A 22199-nucleotide genomic window follows, 5' to 3' on the forward strand; every position below is an offset into this window, starting at 1 on the left:
ACGATTTTACTGGGTGAGATTTTCTGCAACTATCTGGGGCAGGAAGCTCAGAGGTTTCACACTGATAACCACAACCTCCCGGTACCAACGTGGCACAGAGAACAGAATGTAGAGATGAGCAACGCAAGAAAACGTTCAGATGCATCCATTTCCTTCTTCTTACTGAGAAATATTAAACTGGAATTAGTCATAAAAAATCAGCAATCAGATATGGTGAAGAGATGACGTCAATCTATACCTGGGTTGGTAATTCTCACAACATCAAAAACGCACTTATGAAAATACTGCTGTTTTATACTAGCACAGAAATCTATGACAAAAATGTATAACATGACATCTAATTTATTTTCTTTAAAAAAGGCAAAACAATAACTACTTCAATTGCTCCAAGAAAAATATTATATCAATTTATGGTTAACTCAAAAAATGAATCCAAGGTAAATATACTCTAAATTTTGTTGTACTTTTCGAATGTAGGTTGGAGAGAATTTCAAACTATTTTTGCTGTCACTCTTTGCTTACCAGTTATACTAAGTAAAACATTTAAAACGTTTCTTCAGTAAAAGGGCCAATTCCAAACAACAACAATGGCTAGCATAGTAGCTTTCTTTCAGCCAGCTGGCCTGCAGTGTTCAGCAGCAGGTGGCAGAAGGAGAAATTTCTGCCTTACTCGAGGCTTGAAACAGCCGCAGAAAACTCCAGTTACGCCATGAACTTTAATTGGCACCTCAGTGAAAAAGGAAAACTTTAACCCCAGAAATGTCAGGACGTCACATTTTTAAATCTGCCCATACAAGTAGGAGTTCTTTGAATTTTGGGATGGATTTACTGAAAGATCAGAGTTTGCTTTCATTGTTAAGCACTTTTGAGGGATAAATTTATGCTACGAGATCTTTTGTGAATAAATGTCCTCAAAACAACATCACAACATTTAGAAGATGAGAGGATTTGCAAGAGGAACCACTTCAATGTAAAAGAAGAACAAATTACAATTTGCATTTGATATAAATACCATGATGTTGTTAAAGTATGAGGAGCTTGCTTTAAAGTATGCAAGAAGACTCCAAAAATACTGGAAAAATATAGTAAACATGCCTAATGTGGCTCTCTTTATAAAATATTTTATGGTGAGGATTATTATTTAATGTAGTTTGTTTTGTCGTGAGGTAAACTAATAAAACTGCTTTAAAACATTTGGCCTGTTGTATACCTTGATACTAGGACATCTGAACTGTCTTTTAAAATAAATGTACTGATAAAACAACATGAAAAGCTGTAATTGTACATAAGGAAACTCTTGTAGGAACTTATTCGTTATGTCAATGTGGGAAAAACTGCAGATGATGATGAAGCAGTTCCTGGTGGACTTTAGGGCTGTACGTTCCGCAAAGTTAGAAAGCCACTGACAAAGCGGCAAATTTCAGATTTTAAATTGTGTATTTGTGCTCCCACACCTTTATTGCCATCTTGCAGCGGAAGTTGAGCCCAGTGGGAATGGCATACCTGCACAGAAACGTGAAACGGTGCAGTTAGTCTCTGCATAAATGTGATGCTTACTGATCTACTCCGAAAGACAGGAAAATAAAAACCTGCACCTGCTGAAGAAGAGCGGTGCGAACAGGAAGCAAGCATATGCCGATCGAGAGGAGTTCACAGACCGCAGGGCTAGCTAGAAGTGAGAGAGAGAGAGAGAGAAATACAACAAAATCAACACTGTTCATTGACGCAAGGTTTGCACTAACAGGAAGAAACCAGACTGCATGCATGGCTGAAGGAAGTGTCGCTGTATCTGACAGCAGCAGAGCAGCTCACCCCGTCTTCCTGAGGCTCCACATACAGCTCGTCCCCGATCCTGGACAGAGAGTGGACGGCTTTGCCCAGCACTGGTCGGTACACGCACACACACACACAATCAGTAATTAAGTCATCGCTAGCATATATTGCGTATGACCTAGCTAGAGAACGACGGAACAGCAGGAAATAGTCAGTACCTTTCACGTTTCCTCCCGTTACGACACATTGCATTTTTACAAAGATATCAGTTAAGGTGAGCAAGCCTTGCTAAAAGTTCTCCAAAGCTACCAAACAGCTGTAGAACCAGTTTGTTGAGTTTTAATAGCGTCCGCCCACAGAATAAACACTCCAACGGAAAACATACTTATTATAGCAGTGGTCGTGTTTGCAAAAGCTTATTTGCGATGACTGCTTCACTGAATAACCGACTATTGCCTTGTTTACGCCGCCATAACCCACTTCCTCACTGTAGACCTATCAGAGAAGAAGGAATCAAGCGCATGCGCATTCACTTTTCTGTGGGTTTAGCTCGGAATCGACTCTTTCGGTTCGTTCAGTTTTTCCAACCTTTTAAACAAAGTAAATTTTTGATATAAGTGTGTGGATATATTGAAATATTGCCGTTTTTAAACAGTAATGAAAGGGGGCATTCTAACCCAATCTGAATAGCATTTTTATGAAGATTAATTCAGACAGAAAAATGGGTTTCAACTAGTCACCAACTAGTATTTAGCATTTGGTAACTATACTAGTACTAAGATATTTATCAAAACATAAATGAATGCTTTTCTGCAATGTCTTACTTTTGCTCTACCCATCACTATTCCTGTAGTTTATAATCTCTGGTACAGTTCTCGTTTGTCTTGTGTGACACACCTGAAAACTTTCAAACCTAACAGCTGTTGCCCTTTTTTTAAAAGAAAAATGCATTATATTGATGTTGCTAACAGAAACTTTCAGCTTTAGGTGGTTCCCATACTTGTTCCCTCAGGCCCACATCTTTGCATATCTTAGATTTCACCCAGTTTTTTACACATCTTACCTAAAATCACAAGCATTCAGCAAACTTTTACAAAACTTGGCAATGTAGTGTACACTCATATTTCACTAAAACAGATAGTTTAGCTCTGTCAGATAAAATGTAAACAATTTTTTATTAATATATTTTACAATTTAAACAGTTGCTGGTAAATAATACAGTGCATCAAAAGGCATATCATTGATTTGTAATCGTCTCACTGCATCCTGCAGATATTTATTTCTCTCGCATTGTTTTGCTTACATGCAATGCATAATAATAAAGCAAATTCTCAATTAAGCTGCTTTCTTTTCCCTTTTCCTGGTGTAAGAAAGAAAAATAAAATTGTAACTGAATTGAGGTTCATTAAAAGTATGTTTTCAAAGTGGTCACTTTTAAAGTACTATGGTTAGTTTGAGGTTGATTTTAATAAACGTATGCCTTTATCTTCACTCATGAAACCTCTAGCCTTATTTCACTTTTGATTTTGCCTTTAATAAGTCTGGATTGCTGTAGAATCGCCCAGATGTTTGTGCTGCACTGAACCTCATTAGCTGTTTGACTAGATTCCTATTCTCACTCCTTATGGGAGGTGATACTACAGAGGCTGACAGAAAAACAACAACACTTTCATGTAAACACAAGCAACTCTAAATCTGTTTTTATCATTTTCATCTGGTGCTCATTGTGATGGATTAGACTTTAATTATGACATCACATGTTAATAGAAGTCTTTAGGATAACATTATAATACTGATATTACAGTCCTTTACGAAAGTATTCCCACATTTTAATTATAGTTTCTAAAACTACAACCACAAACATCAGTTTACGTTACTGAGGTACTGCATGACAAAGCAACAAAAATATTGCGCTATTGTGACGTGAGAGGTAAATAATGCTTGGTTTACAACATTGCAAATAAAAATCTGAAAAGTGTGACTTTTTTTTTGAGTCCCACGAAGTCAGTAGTTTGTAAAACCAGCATTCTTCTTCACAAACTAACTCAGACTGGAGGGAGAGAGTCCCAGAAGTCTTGCCCCAGATTCTCAAATGGATTTTGCGCTGGACTTCGACTAGGTCATTTTAACTAATAAATATACTTTCATCTAAGCCATCCCATTGGTTATATGTTTAGGGTTGGAATCATCTGTCCTAATAAATTATGACCACCCTTTTATAACCCTACTAAGAAAAAGTCTCTTCACAGCAAAATGCTGGCACCACTATGATTTATCTTTGGTAAGATGTGTTCAAGGTGGTTTGCAGTGTTCATTGTTCCGAATAGTACTTGCAAGTGAGGCAGAAAGTTATTTTTTGGTCTTATCTCACCTGAACGCCTTTTTCTTATACCTCCTGTGTGGCAAATTGGACTTTCATCAAAAAGGCTGAAATTCTAGCCTTTCATTTTCATAAAGGCCAGATCCTGGATGCGTAATAAATACCTTTTTGCTGTCAATAGATTCTCTTGGTTGAACTGTGAATCTCTGCAACCCTTTCAGAGTTGTAACTTTAGATGGGCAAGCATGCCATCAGATGTATTTACACAGAGTTGGCATGTAATTCGGACCAATTAGAAAACCCAGAAATGATGTTTTTTGCATGGGACTTTATTTAGGAAGGACCAAATGTAAAAGAAAGCTAGATACAGTAAAATAAATGTGAAGCTTTGTATCACTTTTTCTCCACTTCACAATTGTGCAATCATGATAGAGCAACTTTGTGTAGAACTCTAACAAATTATGTGTAAGTTGGTGTTTGTGACAATTTCCAGAAAGGTTTAAGAGAGATCAATGCTACTACAAGGCACTTCAGGTCTAACGTTACTCCTGAAGAGCCGTTGACACAAAATGGGTTGCTAAATATATTACATGGTTTTCTCTCAATCTAAAGAAGCTAGCTGTAAAAATAGATGCCACTCTCAAAGTAAACCTCCCTATAATTACCAATGGAGGGTCACTGTGGGAAGAAAGAGGGGGTGTGTTCATGTGCTACACTCAGCAAGAAATAGGAAGGTAGGGCGACTTAAAGCTCAAGCAGAGTAACACACAGAGGGAGAGTCACTGTCAAAGTGGAATTATCTCACCTCTCTGGTTTGTCTTGTTTGTCTTCTTCAGTGCGTAAGATGTGAGGAACGCTGCCGTGTTCTCACTCTCCTCCCATCAGAGGTGATATAAGCAGCTGCTGACGAAGAGGTATTACTAGAACAGGCTTGAGTGCCCAAACGGTGGACATTTAGAGAAAGAGAGACACTTTTACAAGAAGCAAGAGGAGCTATGTAAAAAGCTTGTTTTTCAAGAGAGAAGGACTTTTGTTGCACAATTTGAGGACTGTTGAAAGAGTGGATGTAAAATGACAGCGAGGCGTATTTGAGAAGAAGCAGCAGGAAGATAAGAGGTAAAACGTGGGCCTCGGCTTGATTTCGTGGTGAGGAACTGTTCGCACGATGAAAAGAGAGCCGAAAACTTGGCAAGAGCAAGCCAACCCTCGTCGGAGTCTTTTCAGCCAAAGCTGGATTAAAGGAGAGAAATGATCACAGCACAGGTACATTTTTCTGTCTTGTTATTGAGCTTCAACGAAATGCAGCAGTGAGTAGAAGCTATCCCTGTTGCGCTGGATGTGCTACGTTGTTCACATGTGTTTCAGTGAAACCAGGATCTGACACACTGAAGATTTGTTCCTAGATGTCTCAGTCACCTCATTCAACAGACAGCCAGGCCGTGTTGCAGTCTATGCTGCAGAGACTGAAGCTTCAGTCAGGAAGAGAGGGCCAGACGCTTTTTCAAACACCTGTATCCTCCTCTGCAGCTCCGACTCTGGGCCAAAATGGTGAGAGAGGAGCTGCCAGCCTCCAGGGAGTTCCCAGCAGTCCTGTGAATGTGCTTAGTTTTAACGGGTACCCTTCAAAGGAGTTCTCAATCTCAGCCACAAACAGTACCTCTGGCTTCCTAAGGGATGAAAAACACCAAGCAAGTTCTGCTTTGGAAGAGACCAGAAGTCCAACTTTCTTCCCTTCACAGAAAGTCAGCCCCAATGGAGACTCAGGCAAGAAGTGGGAGCTGGGTCAGGCTCCAGGGCCTGGGTTCTCCCCAACAAACACAAGGCCGCTTTTTCCTGCTAAACCACAAAAGGAGGTTAAACTCACTTTCTTTAAGAGGGCAGATACAGAGAAGGAGAGCATTGGCAGCACCTTGATGAGAGAAGACGTTCCTGCTAATACCGGTGCTGTTTTGAACATGATGGAAAACCAGAACCACGTCCCGGCGTGGTCCGGGAACAGCACAGACGCCAGTTTAGCTGGTGGGGGAAATATAGGATCCCATGTTGGAAACGGAGGATTCGGCAGCTTGCAACAAAATAACGACTTGCAGGTATTTTCAAACAGCCAAGTAGCAACAAGCATGAGGAGAAAACGATCAACTGAGAATAAAACGAGAAGATGGACACAGAAGCTCAAGGAGAAATTTAAGGACAGACATGGGAATTCTGGAAAAAAGGGAAAAGAAGATGGACTTCCTGGACAAGAAACGCAAGTGAGCAGTGTTCTTTTGTTACTATTATTAATATTCTGCTAGAGATTATTGTAAATAAAATAATAGTCTGAGGACATATTTCAACCTTTTATCACATTTCAATTTCTAACCAGGTAATAATGCCAGATACACCAGGCAACAAACCAAATAATGATCCAGTTGCAACCTTCTCTCCTTCGGACTGCACTGATTCCAGCAAATTACATCCTGCACAAACAGAAGACAACACTACTGCGAGCTACATCGGGTAATCACCAAACAGACTCACTCTTAATAATGTCCAAACAGGCCCAAATTGTTTCTGATGTCCTAAAAGTATTAAGAGTTAGGTTTTACTTATTTGTATTTGTCCCTTAGAGCCTCATCAGAATTATGAAAGGCATTTGGGATCTTTCCAGTAATAGCCTTGTGACTACTTTACCTGACATTTTCACATCTAATGTGCCAAGAGCACTCCTGTTGCTGACAAGATCTGTCAACAGATTTCTGCAAACACGCTTTCAGACTATGTGTGTTGTGATTCTTCCATTTGAGGAAACAATGGCTGTTAGGGGAGAGGGAAATAAAATTACATTTTTGATTTTATCATCAAATTGGCTGATAGCTTCAACTCAAAAGCCCTTTTTGTTCTATAATAAATAAATCCTCAAACTCTTCTCAGCTCATTTTTATAAGAAAAGTTGATGAAAAAGAATGAAAAGCCTGCAGACTTTACAGGGATTATTTTTTGTAGTAAATTCCTGAAATATACCTGTAAAAAGTCCTTTCAAGCTGGTATTTTTCCAAGTGCAACAAAAAAAAAATGGGTAGAGAATAAAACAATCTCTGTTCTTTTTCTGTTTTCAAGGGCTTAGAAAAAGATTTACCAAATGTTATCTGTGGTGTGCCACGGGGTTCAAGTCTGGGTTTAAACCTTTTATTTTATTTATAAAGTACTTTTGTAATCCCAAACTATAATGTTCAATTTATTTGCAGAGGAAACAATGTTATATCACTCTGATTAAAGTTTGTAACAACCTTTGAGCCAAACAGAAAGGAAAATGATGGTTTTAGAGAAATTCTTGAGAAAAATAAATACACACTGAATTACAGCAGAACAAAATCTGTACAAATGAAACTGAAATTTGGTGTAAAAAACATATTTTTTCAGTGACAATCAACTATAATTTTTATTTAAATTAAAACAATTTAAAAAGTTAAAAACGTTGCATTAAGTCAAAGGGATTTTAAAACAAAAACATCATACATGCAATATTTTTCCTCAGTTATCTCATACATGACTTGTGTTGCAAAAGTATTTAAAACTAACACTAACGTGGTTTACATGAAACAGAAAAAAGTAGAACAAAATTTGTTCTAAATATAAAAATTAAATATACATACTGTGATAGAGATCTTTAAAAACATATTATCAGTACTAAAATAAATGAAAAATGTAAAAAAAAACAAACATTACGTAAATAAATTTTAAAGAGAGGTTTGACTGGCTGAATCTATGGCACAATTTGTCCATATTTATCACAGACGTAATGTCTCTTGATGTTTTCTTATTGTTTCATAAAGGAAAAAAGTGCTGTAAATACAACTGAGTGATTTTTCAAAAATGCAGCTCTAACAAATTTTGTCTCTGCTTTTCATTTTGCAGTTTTGCATAATCTCTGCTGGATTTGATTTGATATTTTTACATTTGTTCTGAGACAAAACGAATCTAACATTTATATATACTTTAATCAGGACAATGAACTACACACTAATGATTTGAAATGTTCTGGATTATAAGATTTTAACGTTTTGCTTCCTAAAAGCCAAATTGAGCTTAAACTTTCTCTTCTTTCAGGCGTAGCAGTGACTTTGACATCGGCTTGGGGTCATTCAGCCTTCTGGACGAGATCACCAAGGGTCAGGAGTGGGCTAAGTTTTTAAACCCAAACCTCTCCACATCCTTAGTAACTGAGAGACCATCAGAGAAGCCATCAAGCCATTCCTATATTCAGCCACAGCCTCACAGTCTTAATCAGTCACTGGGAACTTTGAATCAGGTTGGAGTTGGGAACAACCAGTGGAGCTTCAGGAGTACAGAGTCCTCACCTGGTCCAGTCTTCAGCATGCCACAGTCAGCCCCTGTTTTCCCAGCTGCAAACATGGACACTTTAGCATTAAAGCAGCCGGCTGACCAGTCGGAGCCAATGGAAGATGGACAAAGCCGATCGGAAATGCTGTCCAAACTCCAGCTTAGGCTGTCAGCGTTCGCAGAGGTCAGATGTTCATTTCTTTCTGAAAGCCAACATGTGAAAAAAATTTTTTTTTTTTTTTTTTTACACCCCCAGCATTACAAGTATTAATTCTTCTTGGTTGCAGCCATCAGATAATCCTTACCATTCAATAGCAAGAAACAGAATCCAGGTGAGCAGAAAGAGGCAACATCAGCCAGCTGAGAGGAAAGAGGAGAGATTTCAGACTGAGAAAATGAGTGATGGAGGAAAGACAGATAAAGGTATGTAGAAACAATATGAAAACACACAATCTATGTTTTATTATTCAGTAAACATTGTCAGGTTGTAACATATTTATATCGATATATGCAGAATCCAGTCCTTAAAGGGCATCTATACTTACGTGGTATCTGTGATGCTTATTAAATACCTGCAAGGGACTTAAGACGGTATTTGAAAGTTACTTTTGAGATACTTACACACTATTTACAGCTGCAGTATATAACTTCCTTAATTAAACAATATGTGTTTTCTTACATGTTTGTTAAAACTGTCACTGTTATGAAAGTAGAATATGAAACAGATAATATGAAAAAAATCAAGTTCATCTGCCTCATCTCTGTGGGCCTAACGCTATCTTCAGAAATAAGTATTTCTGAAGATAGCAACAATAAATGAATAAATAACAACAATAAATAAGTTGTTTCTTGCTGCTTTCCAGTAAGAAACAACCAATCAGAGGCAGGAGGAAGGTATTAACTTTAACTCGTTATTAACTTTAACTACCTGGACTTTATTTGTCAGGAAAAAGGCACACCATTGAATCCAAACTGGGTTTAATCGTGTAAGAAAAAGAATCCTACCTATTAAAATACATATTGTGTATCAACAGCATGCTACTAGGGGTAATTATGGGTACCAACAAGGGACATACAGGAAACCTACAGGGTAAATAAAGGAGTACTTGGAGGAATGCAATGATATTATCAGGCTAGCTACAGGAGTTGTAAGGTACTCACAGGGAACCTATGGGATGTAAAGCACCTACTAACATTTACTCACGTTACTGTAATTATGTGTGATTTTTCCGTACTTTGAACTTTTTTAAAGTTGCTTGCAAAACCCGAACCTGGATTTTACTCAGTTACATTTGAGCACTCAAGCACTTTGAAATACCTTGCTGCTGAAATGTGCTATACAAATAAAATTTGATTGATTGATTGATTGATTGAAGTCATATTCGCAATGACTAAAAAATAAAATAAAAACGCCACAAAAGACGGCATTGATCCTGCTGAGTTAGTAATCAGATATCATAATGTTGCATCAATTAGAAAACAGGCTCAAGCATAGTTAACCTGTGTGACCAAGAAGAAGAAAACTCATGGCTGTACATAAGGGACCAGGTTAACTAGAAGTATGAGAAAGGCAACAGCTTTATAATGCAGTTCAAACTTAGTTTGAAACCATGTAAAATATTCTGAACAATATTTTAACAAATATAAATAATGTCAGTTTTATCAGTACTTGTGATTGTAATTTGGCTAAAGCTGAAAACAGAAGATCAGGTGTTTAGCTTGGAGTCAAGTATTTAAAACTATTAGATTGGAGGGATGTTGGACCTACTGGACAGGGAGTTTTCCTGCCAGGTTCTGAGGAAGAGGAAAACCGCAGAGAAGCTGCACAGATGTAGTGAAGGATGCAGAAGGGTTGAAGGATGCTGAGATAATCGATTGTACAGAATCCTAAAGGCAGCAACTGACCGAAGATATTGTCAATAGATATCCCATTTAAATTTTATATAATAACTCCTAAATATTCAAATCATATGCTAATGTTTTGTTTTGTGTTGAATTTTCATTTATATAGCCATTCAAGTAAAGTACTCTGTTAGTACCCTTTAATTCTTGGTCTGTATTCTTGCTGCCAGTTTTCGTGCTTCATCTATGCTTTAATAAAATACTTCCTCCTCTAGTTTTCATCAATAATGGCATTTGCTGCAGTTTTTGTTCATCCACTTTTTTCCCCTCTTATGATGAACCAGGGCCCTTATCTTCACCATCCTCAACCAGCATCCAAATGATGGAAGAGTCAGTGGAGTCACAGCAGAGAAACATCTCATCTTCACAAGAGCAAAGGTCTCTTCCTGTCTCTCTGTCTTCAACATCGCTGAGTCCTTCTGCTCCGCCTCCCCGGAGTGTGCTCAGAAACACCATGTCCCATGAAGCCGAATCCGCAATGGAGACTATGACAAAACGGGTGAGAGATTGTGGATAACAGCGCCTCCTTGTGGTGTAACGTTTTAAAGCGTAAGGTACACTTAAATATCAATTAGCAGCTAAAAAACGGACTAAATCACAATTTGAGTGCATTTTTAATGCATATATGTCAAATTCAATATGGATTACATGCAGAATGTGTTCTGCATGTAATCCCTGCATGCAGAATACAGAAAAAACAAAAGAATAAACTGACTTAAACTAAAAGTGATAATTAGAGACATTTCAGAAAATGAATGTCTGAAATGCTCTCTTTTTGATAACACCATAACATGTCTAACACATTTTGGTAAATTTGACACTAATTTTTTGTTGTTTTCTGTCTGTATTTTTTTTTGGTCATTCACGATTCTGTGACGCAGAGACGGGTCGAGGAGAACCGCCGGGTTCATTTTTGCGAGCAGGTGGTCGCCATAGAGTCGCCGGACATCATGGACGATACGGTGGAAGAGGAGGATGAGGAGGAAGATTTGGAAGCAGATGATGACTCGTTATTCGAGCCGGACTTTGAGGCAGCACAGGCAGAAATAGACGAAGTGTTGCCGGCCCGTCGTTCAAATCTCCCTGCTTGGATACAGGCTCTGAAGAGGATGAATGCTGGGAAAAAGCACAGATAGTGGCTGTAGAACAGAAATGACTCTACTGAATAAGTAATGTTTAAAAAATACATTTTTAAAACCATCATATTTGAGGAGAGTTTGTCTCCAAAACAGATTTATCTGCTTGTGAAAGTGCCAGAGTTTTTAAAGTGGTTTGAAACCACTGGTCTAGGACTCTTTGGTTACAGGAATTTCTGCTATTTTATGCATTTTTTCCAGTCATACATGGAAACCATATAAATTAATATTCCTACAGAATGTGTGTCAAATATCTCTGGACACTTGCATTGTCCTGCTCAGAAACTGCTTTGTTAACAAACAATCAATCAGATCATATGCGTCTAGCAATAAAGTTTAAATGAAATGATTGAAATGTTTTTCTGCCATCATTGCAGAGTTGTTGTGTGTTGTTCTCCATTATTCTCCTACTGAACAACAGCTGATTGCTGTCTGATCTAATGTCTCTGCTGCTGACTCCCACACATATCCCGCCTGTCTGCGATGAGAGAGAGAGGAAAACCTTATCGGATTAAGATAATAACAATGATTCTAATCAACATCTGTGCAACTCAGCCATTTGCTTCCAAAGTGAAGTTTTCAGGCCAGGAGGGTTTTCATCCTGCAAAGACAATAACTATTGTTATCAACAATTGCAAACTACATGGGCATAGTACTAGACTTACAGTATGATGCCATGTGTTTTTATGTTTTGCACCACATGGCATTAAAATTTGTAGCTGCAATAAAAAGGGCTAAAGAGCAATTAACCATTTTAGAAACCCTCTGAATTGAGAAAAATAATAGAAAGGTTTATAATCTGATATGATCTGCCACTTTTGACCAAATCACTGGAAAAAATAAGAAATCTGATACAATTTTTTGAAGTTCTGCTGTCTGCATCTGCACAACATGCTGTCTGTGTCTGTATTATCTGACACAAACTCATTTTAATGCTTCAGCTGGAGCAGCTGGGTTCTTATTTCTAGCAAAAATCAAGAGCAATTAACCATAAAATGGAAATTGTGTGTAATGGGTAAAAACAAACTTCAAATGTTTTTGTTTTTATGGCAATTTAAATCAAATTAATACTGACCAATGAATTGTGATTAATCTTGGTCAAGATCATTGCCTGCTATGGCATACCCCCCACTTTATAGCAAGCTGACTGAGCAAACAACTGTTCATGTTCATTTATCACATGTTAAAAATGATAGAAAATAAAGATATTGGATTAAAAAAAGAAAGCAAGAAGTGTGATGCATATCATGGATGGGAAAACTTTGATATTAACTTCTCTTGTGGCTCTCCCTAAAGAAAACCTCTCAGAAAACTGATACCCCAAGACTCTTAAGTTGATGTTTTTAGATCTCTGATGAGTTAATGGTAAAAATAAAAAAAGGCAGTAGACAGAGAATGGAAATGACCGTATTAATTTATGATGCATTAACTGAGAACTGAGAAAATGACAATTTACATAAGTTACTGTATGAAAAGTAAGTATGTAGGAGTAAAGCTGGGAAATAATGAAAGAAAACGAGTGTAATGGTGTTTTTTCTTTTCCTCTAAAGTCCCTTCCAGAAATATTAACAGCATCTGTCCATTAGTGTGCACAGGAAACATCTCATATTGACCCTGAAGTGCAGCAATTATGGCCAATTTGCAAGCCTCAAGCCACACACACACACACGCCCGCACGGACACACACGCCCACATGCGCACACACACATATCCCACAGTCGCTTTCCTTCTCACACACAATGATGTGGATTATTAGATCTGTACAGTAAGACACATTAAGTCTTTATTTGAGATCACAGACATTTTGTTGTATTGCAAAAAAACATATAAACTTCTAAGCTGAAAATGACAAACAAAAAATTATTTTTTTTTATTATATAGTCTTAACAGACACACAAAATGCGACACATTATTGCACCTAAAAGGACTTAAGAAACTGATGAACGACAATGGCCATTTTATACTCGGTCACATCCTATGATTCAGATTTTCAAAATATTCATACACCCTGAAATGTTTCGCTCCAGTCCTGTTACAACCACAAACTTTTATGTATTTTACTGGAATCAGCACAAAGAAAATCTGACACAATTAATTGCCTTCAGAAGTCGCATGATTAGTAAACAGAAGCCACAGATGTGCAACTTAATTCAACCAAACTGACAATCTGCTTGAAGACAGGCAGCCAAGAGGGTTAATCAAAGCCCAACACATGAATCTGTGGCAGGAATTGAAGATTGCTAATCCAGCATATTCTCCATCCAGTCTGACTGAGCTTGAGTTATTTTGCAAATAAAATCTTCCCTTTTTTCTGTACTTTTAACTGAGGAGCAGCTGTTATTGCAGCAAGAGCTGGTTCTCATGGCAACCCGTGGGAGGTTGAAAACATTAGCATGTCAGCTTTTTATATTATGTGTAGACAATTTAAAAAAAATCTTCTACAATTTTCCTTCTCAGACTTCAAAATTGTACATTACAAAAAACAATTTTGGTTTGTCACTAACTAAAGTTGAAGGGAATGTTGATCAGTTTTACCCGCCCTAATAAACCTACAGCCACCTACAAAATCCTGACCGCTGAAGAAAACGGTAAGAAAGTGTTGCAAGAGAGAAGAGAGAAAAACTATGAGGTTTGTCCAGTTTCCTTCAGATTCCTGCCATCAGCAATTGGTGGAGAGGGACACGGCTCCAGAATCATTGCAGCTACTGTTTCCTCGTCTGATTGACAGCTGACTTCCTGGTTTTAGCGTGAGGGATTCATGAATCTGTTCTTCTGACACCTGGGTGGACAAGACAATTAGAAACACACCACCACAAACACAGAGAAATCAGAGTCAAATTAATATCTGGTGATCAATGCCTTTAAAACAGCATTGATCTGCACAAAATCGGCTTGCACAACATGGCATTTTTTCAGGGGATTTATGATAAACCACACAACACTCCACTGAAACTCATTAATTTGTTTGAAACAAAAATAATACCGGAAGTAAAAGCATATTTCTAGAATGAGAAAAAGAATATCAAGGTCTTTGAATTCATGGTGCAGATCTTTGACACGACACGGCATGGTCCAACCACACCTTGACCTTTCACCTACTTTAACTTCTGTCTATGTCCCCCAGGATAAAGACTACATGAATCAACTGTGACTAAAAAATGGCAGCTAATGGACTGATGGACCTCCAACTGTTACTGAAATGGGTGTTTACCAAAACGATTGAATGGGACACAATGATTTGTCTCAACATGCAGCAAGGAAAAGTGTAGTTGCAGTTTTATAGTTATATTTCTACATATGGAGTTGGGATTTTGCTGAGAATAATTGTCCTTAACGCTGAAAATTGTCGTCAGATAAATACTGACTATGACATTACTTCACATTATCAGATATGCCTGATATTCTATGAAGAGATAGAACAATTTTACCCAACTTATATCTATTAAAGATAAGTATTGAGTTATCTTTTAGCCTGTCAACACATAGTACCTCCTCAAACTTCTTTTCTTTATAGTACTGTGCTCCTTTCGAACAGTGCAGTAAGATGAGATCACAGAGAACCGTACCCTGCCAATACAGAATAAAAACATGTTTAAACCACTGGTGATTACAAGAATATTCTATTCTATTCTGAGAATATAACATAGTTCATACCATCCCAACTGAGGTGACAGCTGTGATCACATTGATCACTGTTGGAATTAAGCTGAACTTTCTTGCCTGGAAGAACAAGAGAGATCGGAACAGAGTTCATCTGTTTTAACAGTGTTTTTTGATCTAGTTATATATATTCTTTTTAAGTTAAAAGGAACAGTCTCACTGCTAAACATCCATTTAACTCTTGATGACTTCTACAGGAAATCTCCCAGTAGAGTCAGAGGGATCTAGGCACTGAGTATCCGATGGTCGATTGGATTGGGTTGCGGGGTTCAGCAGGAAACTGAGCTGGAGTGTGAGCTTGACTGGTACCAGTAAGATATAGCTGAACTCACTTCCACACACAGTTTGGGCTCCGGAACATAGCTATGTCTCTTATACGATGCAGTGAGAGAGCCACTGGGAGATACTAACAAGCCCCCGGCTGAGTACCCTGTTGTTGGACTTCTTTCCTGTGAGTTAAAGATCTGAGTCTGTGAGGTTTCTAGTAACAAGAGGGAAGGTTTTGAATGTTGTCTCTTTTCATATACAAAGCTCCAATTCAGATCATCCGGTCTTTGAGTCTCTGGATTCGGATGTCATCCGTGAATTCTCCTGTGCCCAAGTTGCAATGACACAGCATCCTGCAGGATGTGATTGAGAGAAACAGACTTCCACATCTGAATCCAGACAAGGTTTTGTTATTGGATTTATTTGTTACGAATAGGATATTGATAACAAGCACAAGTACGTGATGCCAAGTCACTTTCGGTCAAAGGTTGATGATTTATTTTGTAATTATATCATTTAACTTGTGTTGTTATGTCTTGTACACAGTTTGACTGGTCTCACACTGAAGAAGAAGTGATGTAGGTCTTGGTTGTTCTTGTGGACTTTCCAGGCAGCAGGCAGACACAAAATGACCAAACGGACAGCGGCTTCATTGGTGGGCAAGGAAAATATTTGGTTGAGAGAAGAAGCTAGAGAGGATTTTAAGAAAAACTCATAATGGGGCTTAAGAAAGTTTTGTTAAACTGTTTGATGGCTCACAATGTTGCAGATTGGGGCTACAGCGAGAAGGTTCTGAATCCTGACTTGGGGTCTTTTTGCATGGAGTTGGAATAATCTCCCTGTGCATATGTGGATTCTCTCAGGCTACTTTGATTTCCGTCTCACAGTCCAAAAAATGGCTATTATGTTAATTGTTTACTTCAAATTGCCCTTACAAGTGTGTGTGCTGTGTGTCCATGGGTGTTTGCCCTTTGTCTCTGTTGGATGTGATGGACTGGCAGTTTGTCCAGGATGTACCCCACCTGTCACCTGATGGCTACTGGTGATAAGCAGAGGCAGCCCTGCAAGAAGAAGTAGGTATAAATGATGGATGGTTTTTGTCTGTCCTGCGTGGCTCAGTGTTGCTTTGTGATGGACCAGTGACCCATCCATGCCTAACCCTGCAATGATGAAGAAGGCTTAGAAAATAAATGGATAAATTTTAGTTTGAAGGGTCATTCGTTTAATCTGTTTCACAGTCTTGGAAGCCTGTCCAGGGTCTTCTGGTCATTGGACCATTGGAGATATGCACCAGTCCTGCAATGTCTCTGATGAGAATTGGGCAAGCACAGAAAATGAATGAATGGATATTGCTTTTTAAACAGTTAGGTGCTCTTTGGAAGAAGCTTTTCTTTAAAAAAAAGTCTAGTTCAATGTGCATACTTTTTTCTTTAAAAACAAACCAAATAACTTACAATGCCAGTCACCATAACATCAAAACGAACTGCAAATGCTTTGTGAAGACACCGATAATCAGTTCCATCCTCCGTCTTGTAGTATTTGGCAAATCTGGATTCAATGACAAAATATGTTTAAGAAAAAGCAAAGTGAAAAAAACCCCCAAACTACTCAGTACTATAACCTACCTAAAGTTGTAACCTTTGGAGAGGCTGGCATTTTGAAATGGAGCATCCAGTTTAGAGAAAGAGTACGTAGGAACACATGAGTTAACATTATGGTCCAGGTTACATCTCCACTCTATGTTTATTCCTATTTCGCCACCCTGTCAAATATAAAGTAAACATCAAAGGTCAAAAGCTGTAAATACTGAACCTGTGGAGTTCAAACTCTACTCTACAGTCCAAAACTATTTGCATGACTAGATCCTTTTTAATAGGGATACAGTATTACATAAATGGAATGAAATACTGACTTTTGACTACAGTATGTTTTCACTTTATTACAACTGTACTCTCTGTGCTCTTGAGTACATCTTCACCATAACAGCTTATGACTTGTGTGTTTATATAGTTTTTTTAAAATACAGTTTTCTTGTATCAGAAGTTTTCAGCTCTAAAAATTAAGGACAATTTAAACAGTAGGAAAAGTGAGACCTTGTCTGCCAGCAGAGTCACATTCTGCTGAGTTTCATCCAGAATATACCCCACTCGAAAGATGGGACAGAAAGGATCTGTGTTCTTGTCATAGGTGCAATTCTTGATAGATTTTGTTGAAGGAAAATTTTCTCTGAAAAATAAAAGGTTTGTGATAAAAACATTAAAAAAGTAAAATTTTGAAACTATGCTGATTGAACTGAAGCTGTTTCTTCTTACACTTCTGCTTAACCCTTAATCTGATTTAAGTTAAGAAGATGTTTGTTTGGGGGCTTGTGAATGACCCACCTGCTGACGTTGAAGCGGGGGAAACGAATTGTGTTTTTGATGTAAATGGTGAAGTTCACAAACTCAGGCATTGGTTTGCTGGAGATGGTGATAATATTAACATTTTAAGAGACAGAAACATTACAAATAAGTAATCTGTGTGTGTGTGTGTGGGGGGGGGGGCAGAAGGGGGGGGGGGGGGTTGAGGGGTGTGTGTGTGGATCTTCGTGTGGCCTAATCTCACATGTCCACTTTGTCATCCTCTGCTGGACACCATCCTTCAATCTCACAGTAACCAGCAGATGTGTTGCATGCCCCTGTAATTATACCTTTTAAAGAAAATAAAATTGGTTATCAATTTGACATTGTCTAATCATTTTAGAATGCTTAAAGATTCACTTCTACAAGTGTGTGTGTGTATATACAAGAACAACAATTGTTACATGATTTCTTCCACAATGGACACCAGAGTAACTGTTACAGGCAGTTGCTGGAGCATCTAACAGTAAGTGACAACAGATACAAAGGAATCCTAGCAGATGAGCAAGATTACATTACAACAATCTGAGTAAATTTGATAGGAGTTTCATTTTGGGATTGGAAACAATGGTTGTGGAATGGCACAAATGCATTAATTAAGAACTCGTCATGTAAGGCATGCAGTGTAAAACATGATTACAGATGACATGAGGTGTGTGAATGCCCTCACAGACCAAGGATCCCACAATCCTTAAAGGTTATACTCACCGTCAGCTTGAACAGAGCCAAGATGTTGTAGACAGTCTGCATTTGTGCTGCAATTAAACTCTTTCTCAGTCTGAAATAAACATGGAGACACAACAAGTTTAAGTTGTTTATGACGAAGCTAAATTTTATGACAAAGCTAAATTTTTCTGGGTACACACATAGCAAGTAGCATGCAAGATGATTTCAGTAAGATTGCACAGACAGGTGAGTTTTACTGCATAAAGCTTCGCCAGCATCTGGTCTGTAATTTGAGTCATAAGTTGTTGGTGGAACGATTTATATGCAAAATTTCTCATGTTATGTGTGTCATCTGTGTATTTACAGATTTTGTTACATGATTCCTTACACACATGATGTGTGTTTAATTACAATCATGAAGGTTTGAAATATGCTAATAAATTAAAGCTTTATCCAAGTGAACTGGTAAACATTGGGAAAATACATGTTGAACTGTTCCAAATGTGTCACCTCTGAACATCTCCCCTGGAACTGGTTGTCCGTTTTTATGATTTTCGTAATGATGCTAAACACGCCTTCACCCTGAAACACACCACAGCATGTATATTTTTTTTATTAAAGTATAAATTGAGTCTGAGTTTCTGTTTTTAAAGGTGTTTAATTGTGTAGTTGTGTGTTTCACACCTGAGGAGGGTAGATATAATCAGCTACATCCATCACAGCGTTGTTAAGTCTGCCAAATCCTTTCACTTTCGTTATGACTGAGGACTCGGTGGCTGTGTCGGCCACCTGGTAAGCTCTTTCATAGAGGAAGACGTAGCTGCAGGGCAAATGAAACGACATTCAGAGGTTGAGCTCAGTTTCAGATCTTACCTCCAAGTCTAAAACCATTCAACCAAAACTTATGCAAATATCTAGATTTTAGGCAAGAATATAAATTTGATGTGAAACACATTGATAATAAAAGTAATAACGATTGTTTCGGTGATAATCCAGATGCATCTCAGAAAAGGAAATGTTTGATATCAAACTTCTGACCTTTAGGTGTTTTTGTGGCTTTTCCTTTGAATTATTTTGTTAAAACCTGGATAGAATTTGGACAAAGTTTATATTTGTCTACAAAATACTTTAAGAGCACGATAAACACACAAAAGAACAAATTTGTATGTATTTCTCCTACATAATTAAAGTGCAAAGAAACTAAAGCAATGTCTGTTTTGCGGCAGCGTCGACACAAAAACAAAATACAATTTCGAGACAGAATCACAAACCAGAGTGAATACACATTGCAGCTGTCAAGTAATAATTTATCATGGTGAAAAAGCCATTCAAAGCAACCTTATCCTATGTGCAAAAGTATTAATCCTCTAAACTTACAATTGGCAGGAGTATGTAGAGTGCAACACAAGCATCGGAGTTGGGGAAATTGTCAGTTTTTATTACATATTTTAGAAAATTGTATGACATTAAAATATGTATGTCTTGTTGCTTAACTAACGTATTGTTCCAGTGTTTTTATATACATTTTTCAGTCTTAAATACATCTTGCCCACCTGAGTGGACATGTGAAAAACTATCCTCAGAACTACATGACAAATAATGGAGGTTCAGGTTTCAAGATAAATAGAAAAGGATTTCAAAACATCTGGAGTGAATCTATTTTAACTCATGCATAAACTACAACTTAAGTAAACATATAAAAAACAGATTACTGACCCAACAAAATATGAGATGATGATTAGCTGCATCAGTCGATAAACGATCCCTAAAGGCCAGCTCCTCACCACCACAGACTTGTAGGTTTCGTAGGTCAGGATGCTGGTCAGGCAGCTACACAGTGCTGAAGTCATGGCCGCAGAAATCCTTTGGTCTGAGAAAGAAAAAGTCCACTTTTTCTCCAGGCCTTCAGCCTAAACCTTTGAAAATCAGGGAAACTCTCTCCTGCTTTGGACCAGAAATCATCAGAGTGTCTCTCCTTGGCGTGTCTTCTTCTCTGAAAATCAGTCTCTCCCCTCTGTCATTGGTTAATGACATAAATCAGACCTCACCCTCTTTACTCAAAGGAGCGAGAGGAGGATGTCTATTTCCTTCTTGACCACAAATCCCAGTCTCCCATGCTGCTCTCCACATCTCTGGTTTGAAGTGAAAACACAGCAGCCTCGTGGATGCTTGTAAACACTTAGCCAGCAATCAATACGCCATATATTTCCAGTCATTTCTCTGCTAGTGTATCAAATTCATTTAGCAGGTGTCTCGTATGTTTTATCACCTCACTCCATCAGCTAAGTGTCAGTAATCGGTGTCCAGTTCACTCACAACAGCCTGGCAATAAAAGAAAGAATGTGTCCTCTGCTTCCCTCCAATCTTTCTTCGTTTTGTCATCAGAACCGCACGATTTAATGCGTTTCATTGGGATTCCATGCAATAAAAAACCCCACAAAGTAGTGAACAACGGGAAAGCAGGAGAGAAACAATGTATGGTTTTAACAGTATTAAAAGGAAACTCTGAAAAGTTTGTATTCACTTGCCGGAATCAATAATTTTCAGAGTCTGTTTTGGCTGTAACTGTTATCATTTTAATTTTCAGCCTTTAATTGACTTTCTTCCAGTGTTACCTGGTTTTTTGCTCCATCCATATTATCAGCTCTGACCAGTTTTCCATGTACCAGAATAAGGAACCCCCCCCACACACACATCATGATGCTGCCAACACTATGTTTCACCATGGGAGTTGTGTTGTCTGGGTCAAATAAATAGTTTTACAACAGGTTAGGTTTATCTTGTATGGCTAAAGGAATCCACTTTTATCCCACATTATAAGTTACAATGTGGAAACAATGTTATTCAACTGGCAGGTTAATTCAGCAATAACTAGTTCTTTTTCAGCAATATTAAGGAAGTGTTGACTTAAACAAGTTCATACATTTTTCTGAAAAGCTACTTTTAAGTTAGTTTTGATTTTTTCAAAGAGTACTAAGATATTTGCAATAGGCCAAAAATACTTTGTAAGATTTTCTGTTTTTGCAGTGAAATATGAAAGCTATGGAAAATAAAAGCCATCATCTAATATAATGGTTATATTAAATTAAATAATGTGATATATTTATATCAATCCATTACCCATTTATACATGTATTGTCACATATGACAAGGAGCAGGAAGGCTTTCTGACCACTGATAGATTTCAGCTGGTGCCTTTTCCCATCTGTGTTCAACACTTTTTCCTTGTTCAATACTTGCCATTTCACATTACTACACATGATTTTTTTACTTATTTGTTTTAGTTTCTTTCTATGTATTGGTTACTTGGTTTGTTATCCACAACTTATGAAGTTTTAATGTCAGCAGCACCTTTAAAAATATATTTACAATTAAAAATGTATTTATCCTCTATCTATAAACCTACTAGATAAACATCACACATGGCCAAAAATATAGGCTTACTTACATTATTTTTTTAAAGTCAAACATCTGACAGCATTGAGGGTCTGGATTTAAATACTTTTTTAGTGGCTTAAATTAAAAAAAACCCGGTTCATAGACTGTGTTATGTAGCCACTCAGACACGTCTAAATGCTCAATATGGATCCATTAAACTGTTTTTTCCCCAGATTTCTATACAGAAACTCTAAAGAAAAGTGAGTCACTGGTAACAAGACAGTCTAAAAGTGCTAGAATAAATTATAGATGAATGGCAGCTGGTCATACGATAGGACCATTTCTAGACTCTAAAGGACAAGCAGCATTACAGAC

General features: G+C 37.7%; 3 protein-coding genes across 4 annotated transcripts in view; 1 reads left to right on the forward strand and 2 right to left on the reverse strand.

Moving 5' to 3' along the window:
• The window catches only part of rad9a (RAD9 checkpoint clamp component A), an 8153-nt gene extending 5867 nt beyond the window's left edge, over positions 1–2286 (reverse strand). The window contains exons 1-4 of the mRNA XM_005809798.3: positions 1992–2286; positions 1813–1883; positions 1596–1669; positions 1455–1503 (exon numbers count right to left, since the gene is read on the reverse strand). Coding sequence (XP_005809855.1) covers positions 1455–1503; positions 1596–1669; positions 1813–1883; positions 1992–2025 — 228 coding nt within the window. The 5' untranslated portion in view covers positions 2026–2286. The remainder of the gene's footprint in view (positions 1–1454; positions 1504–1595; positions 1670–1812; positions 1884–1991) is intronic.
• Positions 1797–11803, forward strand: LOC111606888. Its single transcript, XM_023328289.1, has 7 exons — positions 1797–1886; positions 4930–6345; positions 6459–6592; positions 8183–8600; positions 8704–8839; positions 10603–10817; positions 11200–11803. The coding sequence occupies exons 2-7, from the start codon at positions 5497–5499 to the stop codon at positions 11452–11454; spliced, it is 2007 nt and encodes a 668-aa protein (XP_023184057.1). The 5' UTR covers positions 1797–1886; positions 4930–5496; the 3' UTR covers positions 11455–11803.
• Positions 11804–13221: 1418 nt separating this feature from the next.
• On the reverse strand, positions 13222–20397 carry LOC102218124 (P2X purinoceptor 3-like). 2 transcript variants are annotated; one of them, XM_023328270.1, is made up of 12 exons: positions 20163–20397; positions 19131–19266; positions 18957–19028; positions 18489–18558; positions 17986–18070; positions 17763–17840; positions 17475–17607; positions 17007–17143; positions 16836–16929; positions 15109–15174; positions 14944–15021; positions 13222–14233 (listed from the first exon to the last, which is right to left on the reverse strand). In XM_023328270.1, exons 1-12 carry the CDS (start codon positions 20294–20296, stop codon positions 14114–14116), a joined length of 1203 nt encoding a protein of 400 aa, XP_023184038.1. In that variant the 5' UTR covers positions 20297–20397; the 3' UTR covers positions 13222–14113. The 2 variants fall into 2 exon arrangements, with proteins under 2 accessions (XP_023184038.1, XP_023184039.1); XM_023328271.1 differs by lacking the exon at positions 17763–17840.
• Positions 20398–22199: the final 1802 nt, after the last annotated feature.

The sequence above is a fragment of the Xiphophorus maculatus genome, chromosome 23 (assembly GCF_002775205.1).
Source record: "Xiphophorus maculatus strain JP 163 A chromosome 23, X_maculatus-5.0-male, whole genome shotgun sequence".
In the NCBI taxonomy this organism is placed as follows: Eukaryota; Metazoa; Chordata; class Actinopteri; order Cyprinodontiformes; family Poeciliidae; genus Xiphophorus; species Xiphophorus maculatus.

Excerpts from the sequence above, each read along its gene's own strand:
- LOC111606888 (XM_023328289.1), top strand. The coding sequence starts at position 5,497 with ATGTCTCAGTCACCTCATTCAACAGACAGCCAGGCCGTGTTGCAGTCT. Across the intron at positions 8,601-8,703 it reads GGCTGTCAGCGTTCGCAGAG|CCATCAGATAATCCTTACCA; the intron begins GTCAGATGTTCA and ends TCTTGGTTGCAG. Across the intron at positions 8,840-10,602 it reads TGGAGGAAAGACAGATAAAG|GGCCCTTATCTTCACCATCC; the intron begins GTATGTAGAAAC and ends ATGATGAACCAG.
- LOC102218124 (XM_023328270.1), bottom strand. The coding sequence starts at position 20,296 with ATGACTTCAGCACTGTGTAGCTGCCTGACCAGCATCCTGACCTACGAA. Across the intron at positions 17,841-17,985 it reads GAGGATGACAAAGTGGACAT|CAAACCAATGCCTGAGTTTG; the intron begins GTGAGATTAGGC and ends CACCATCTCCAG. Across the intron at positions 16,930-17,006 it reads TCCAAAGGTTACAACTTTAG|ATTTGCCAAATACTACAAGA; the intron begins GTAGGTTATAGT and ends CATTGAATCCAG.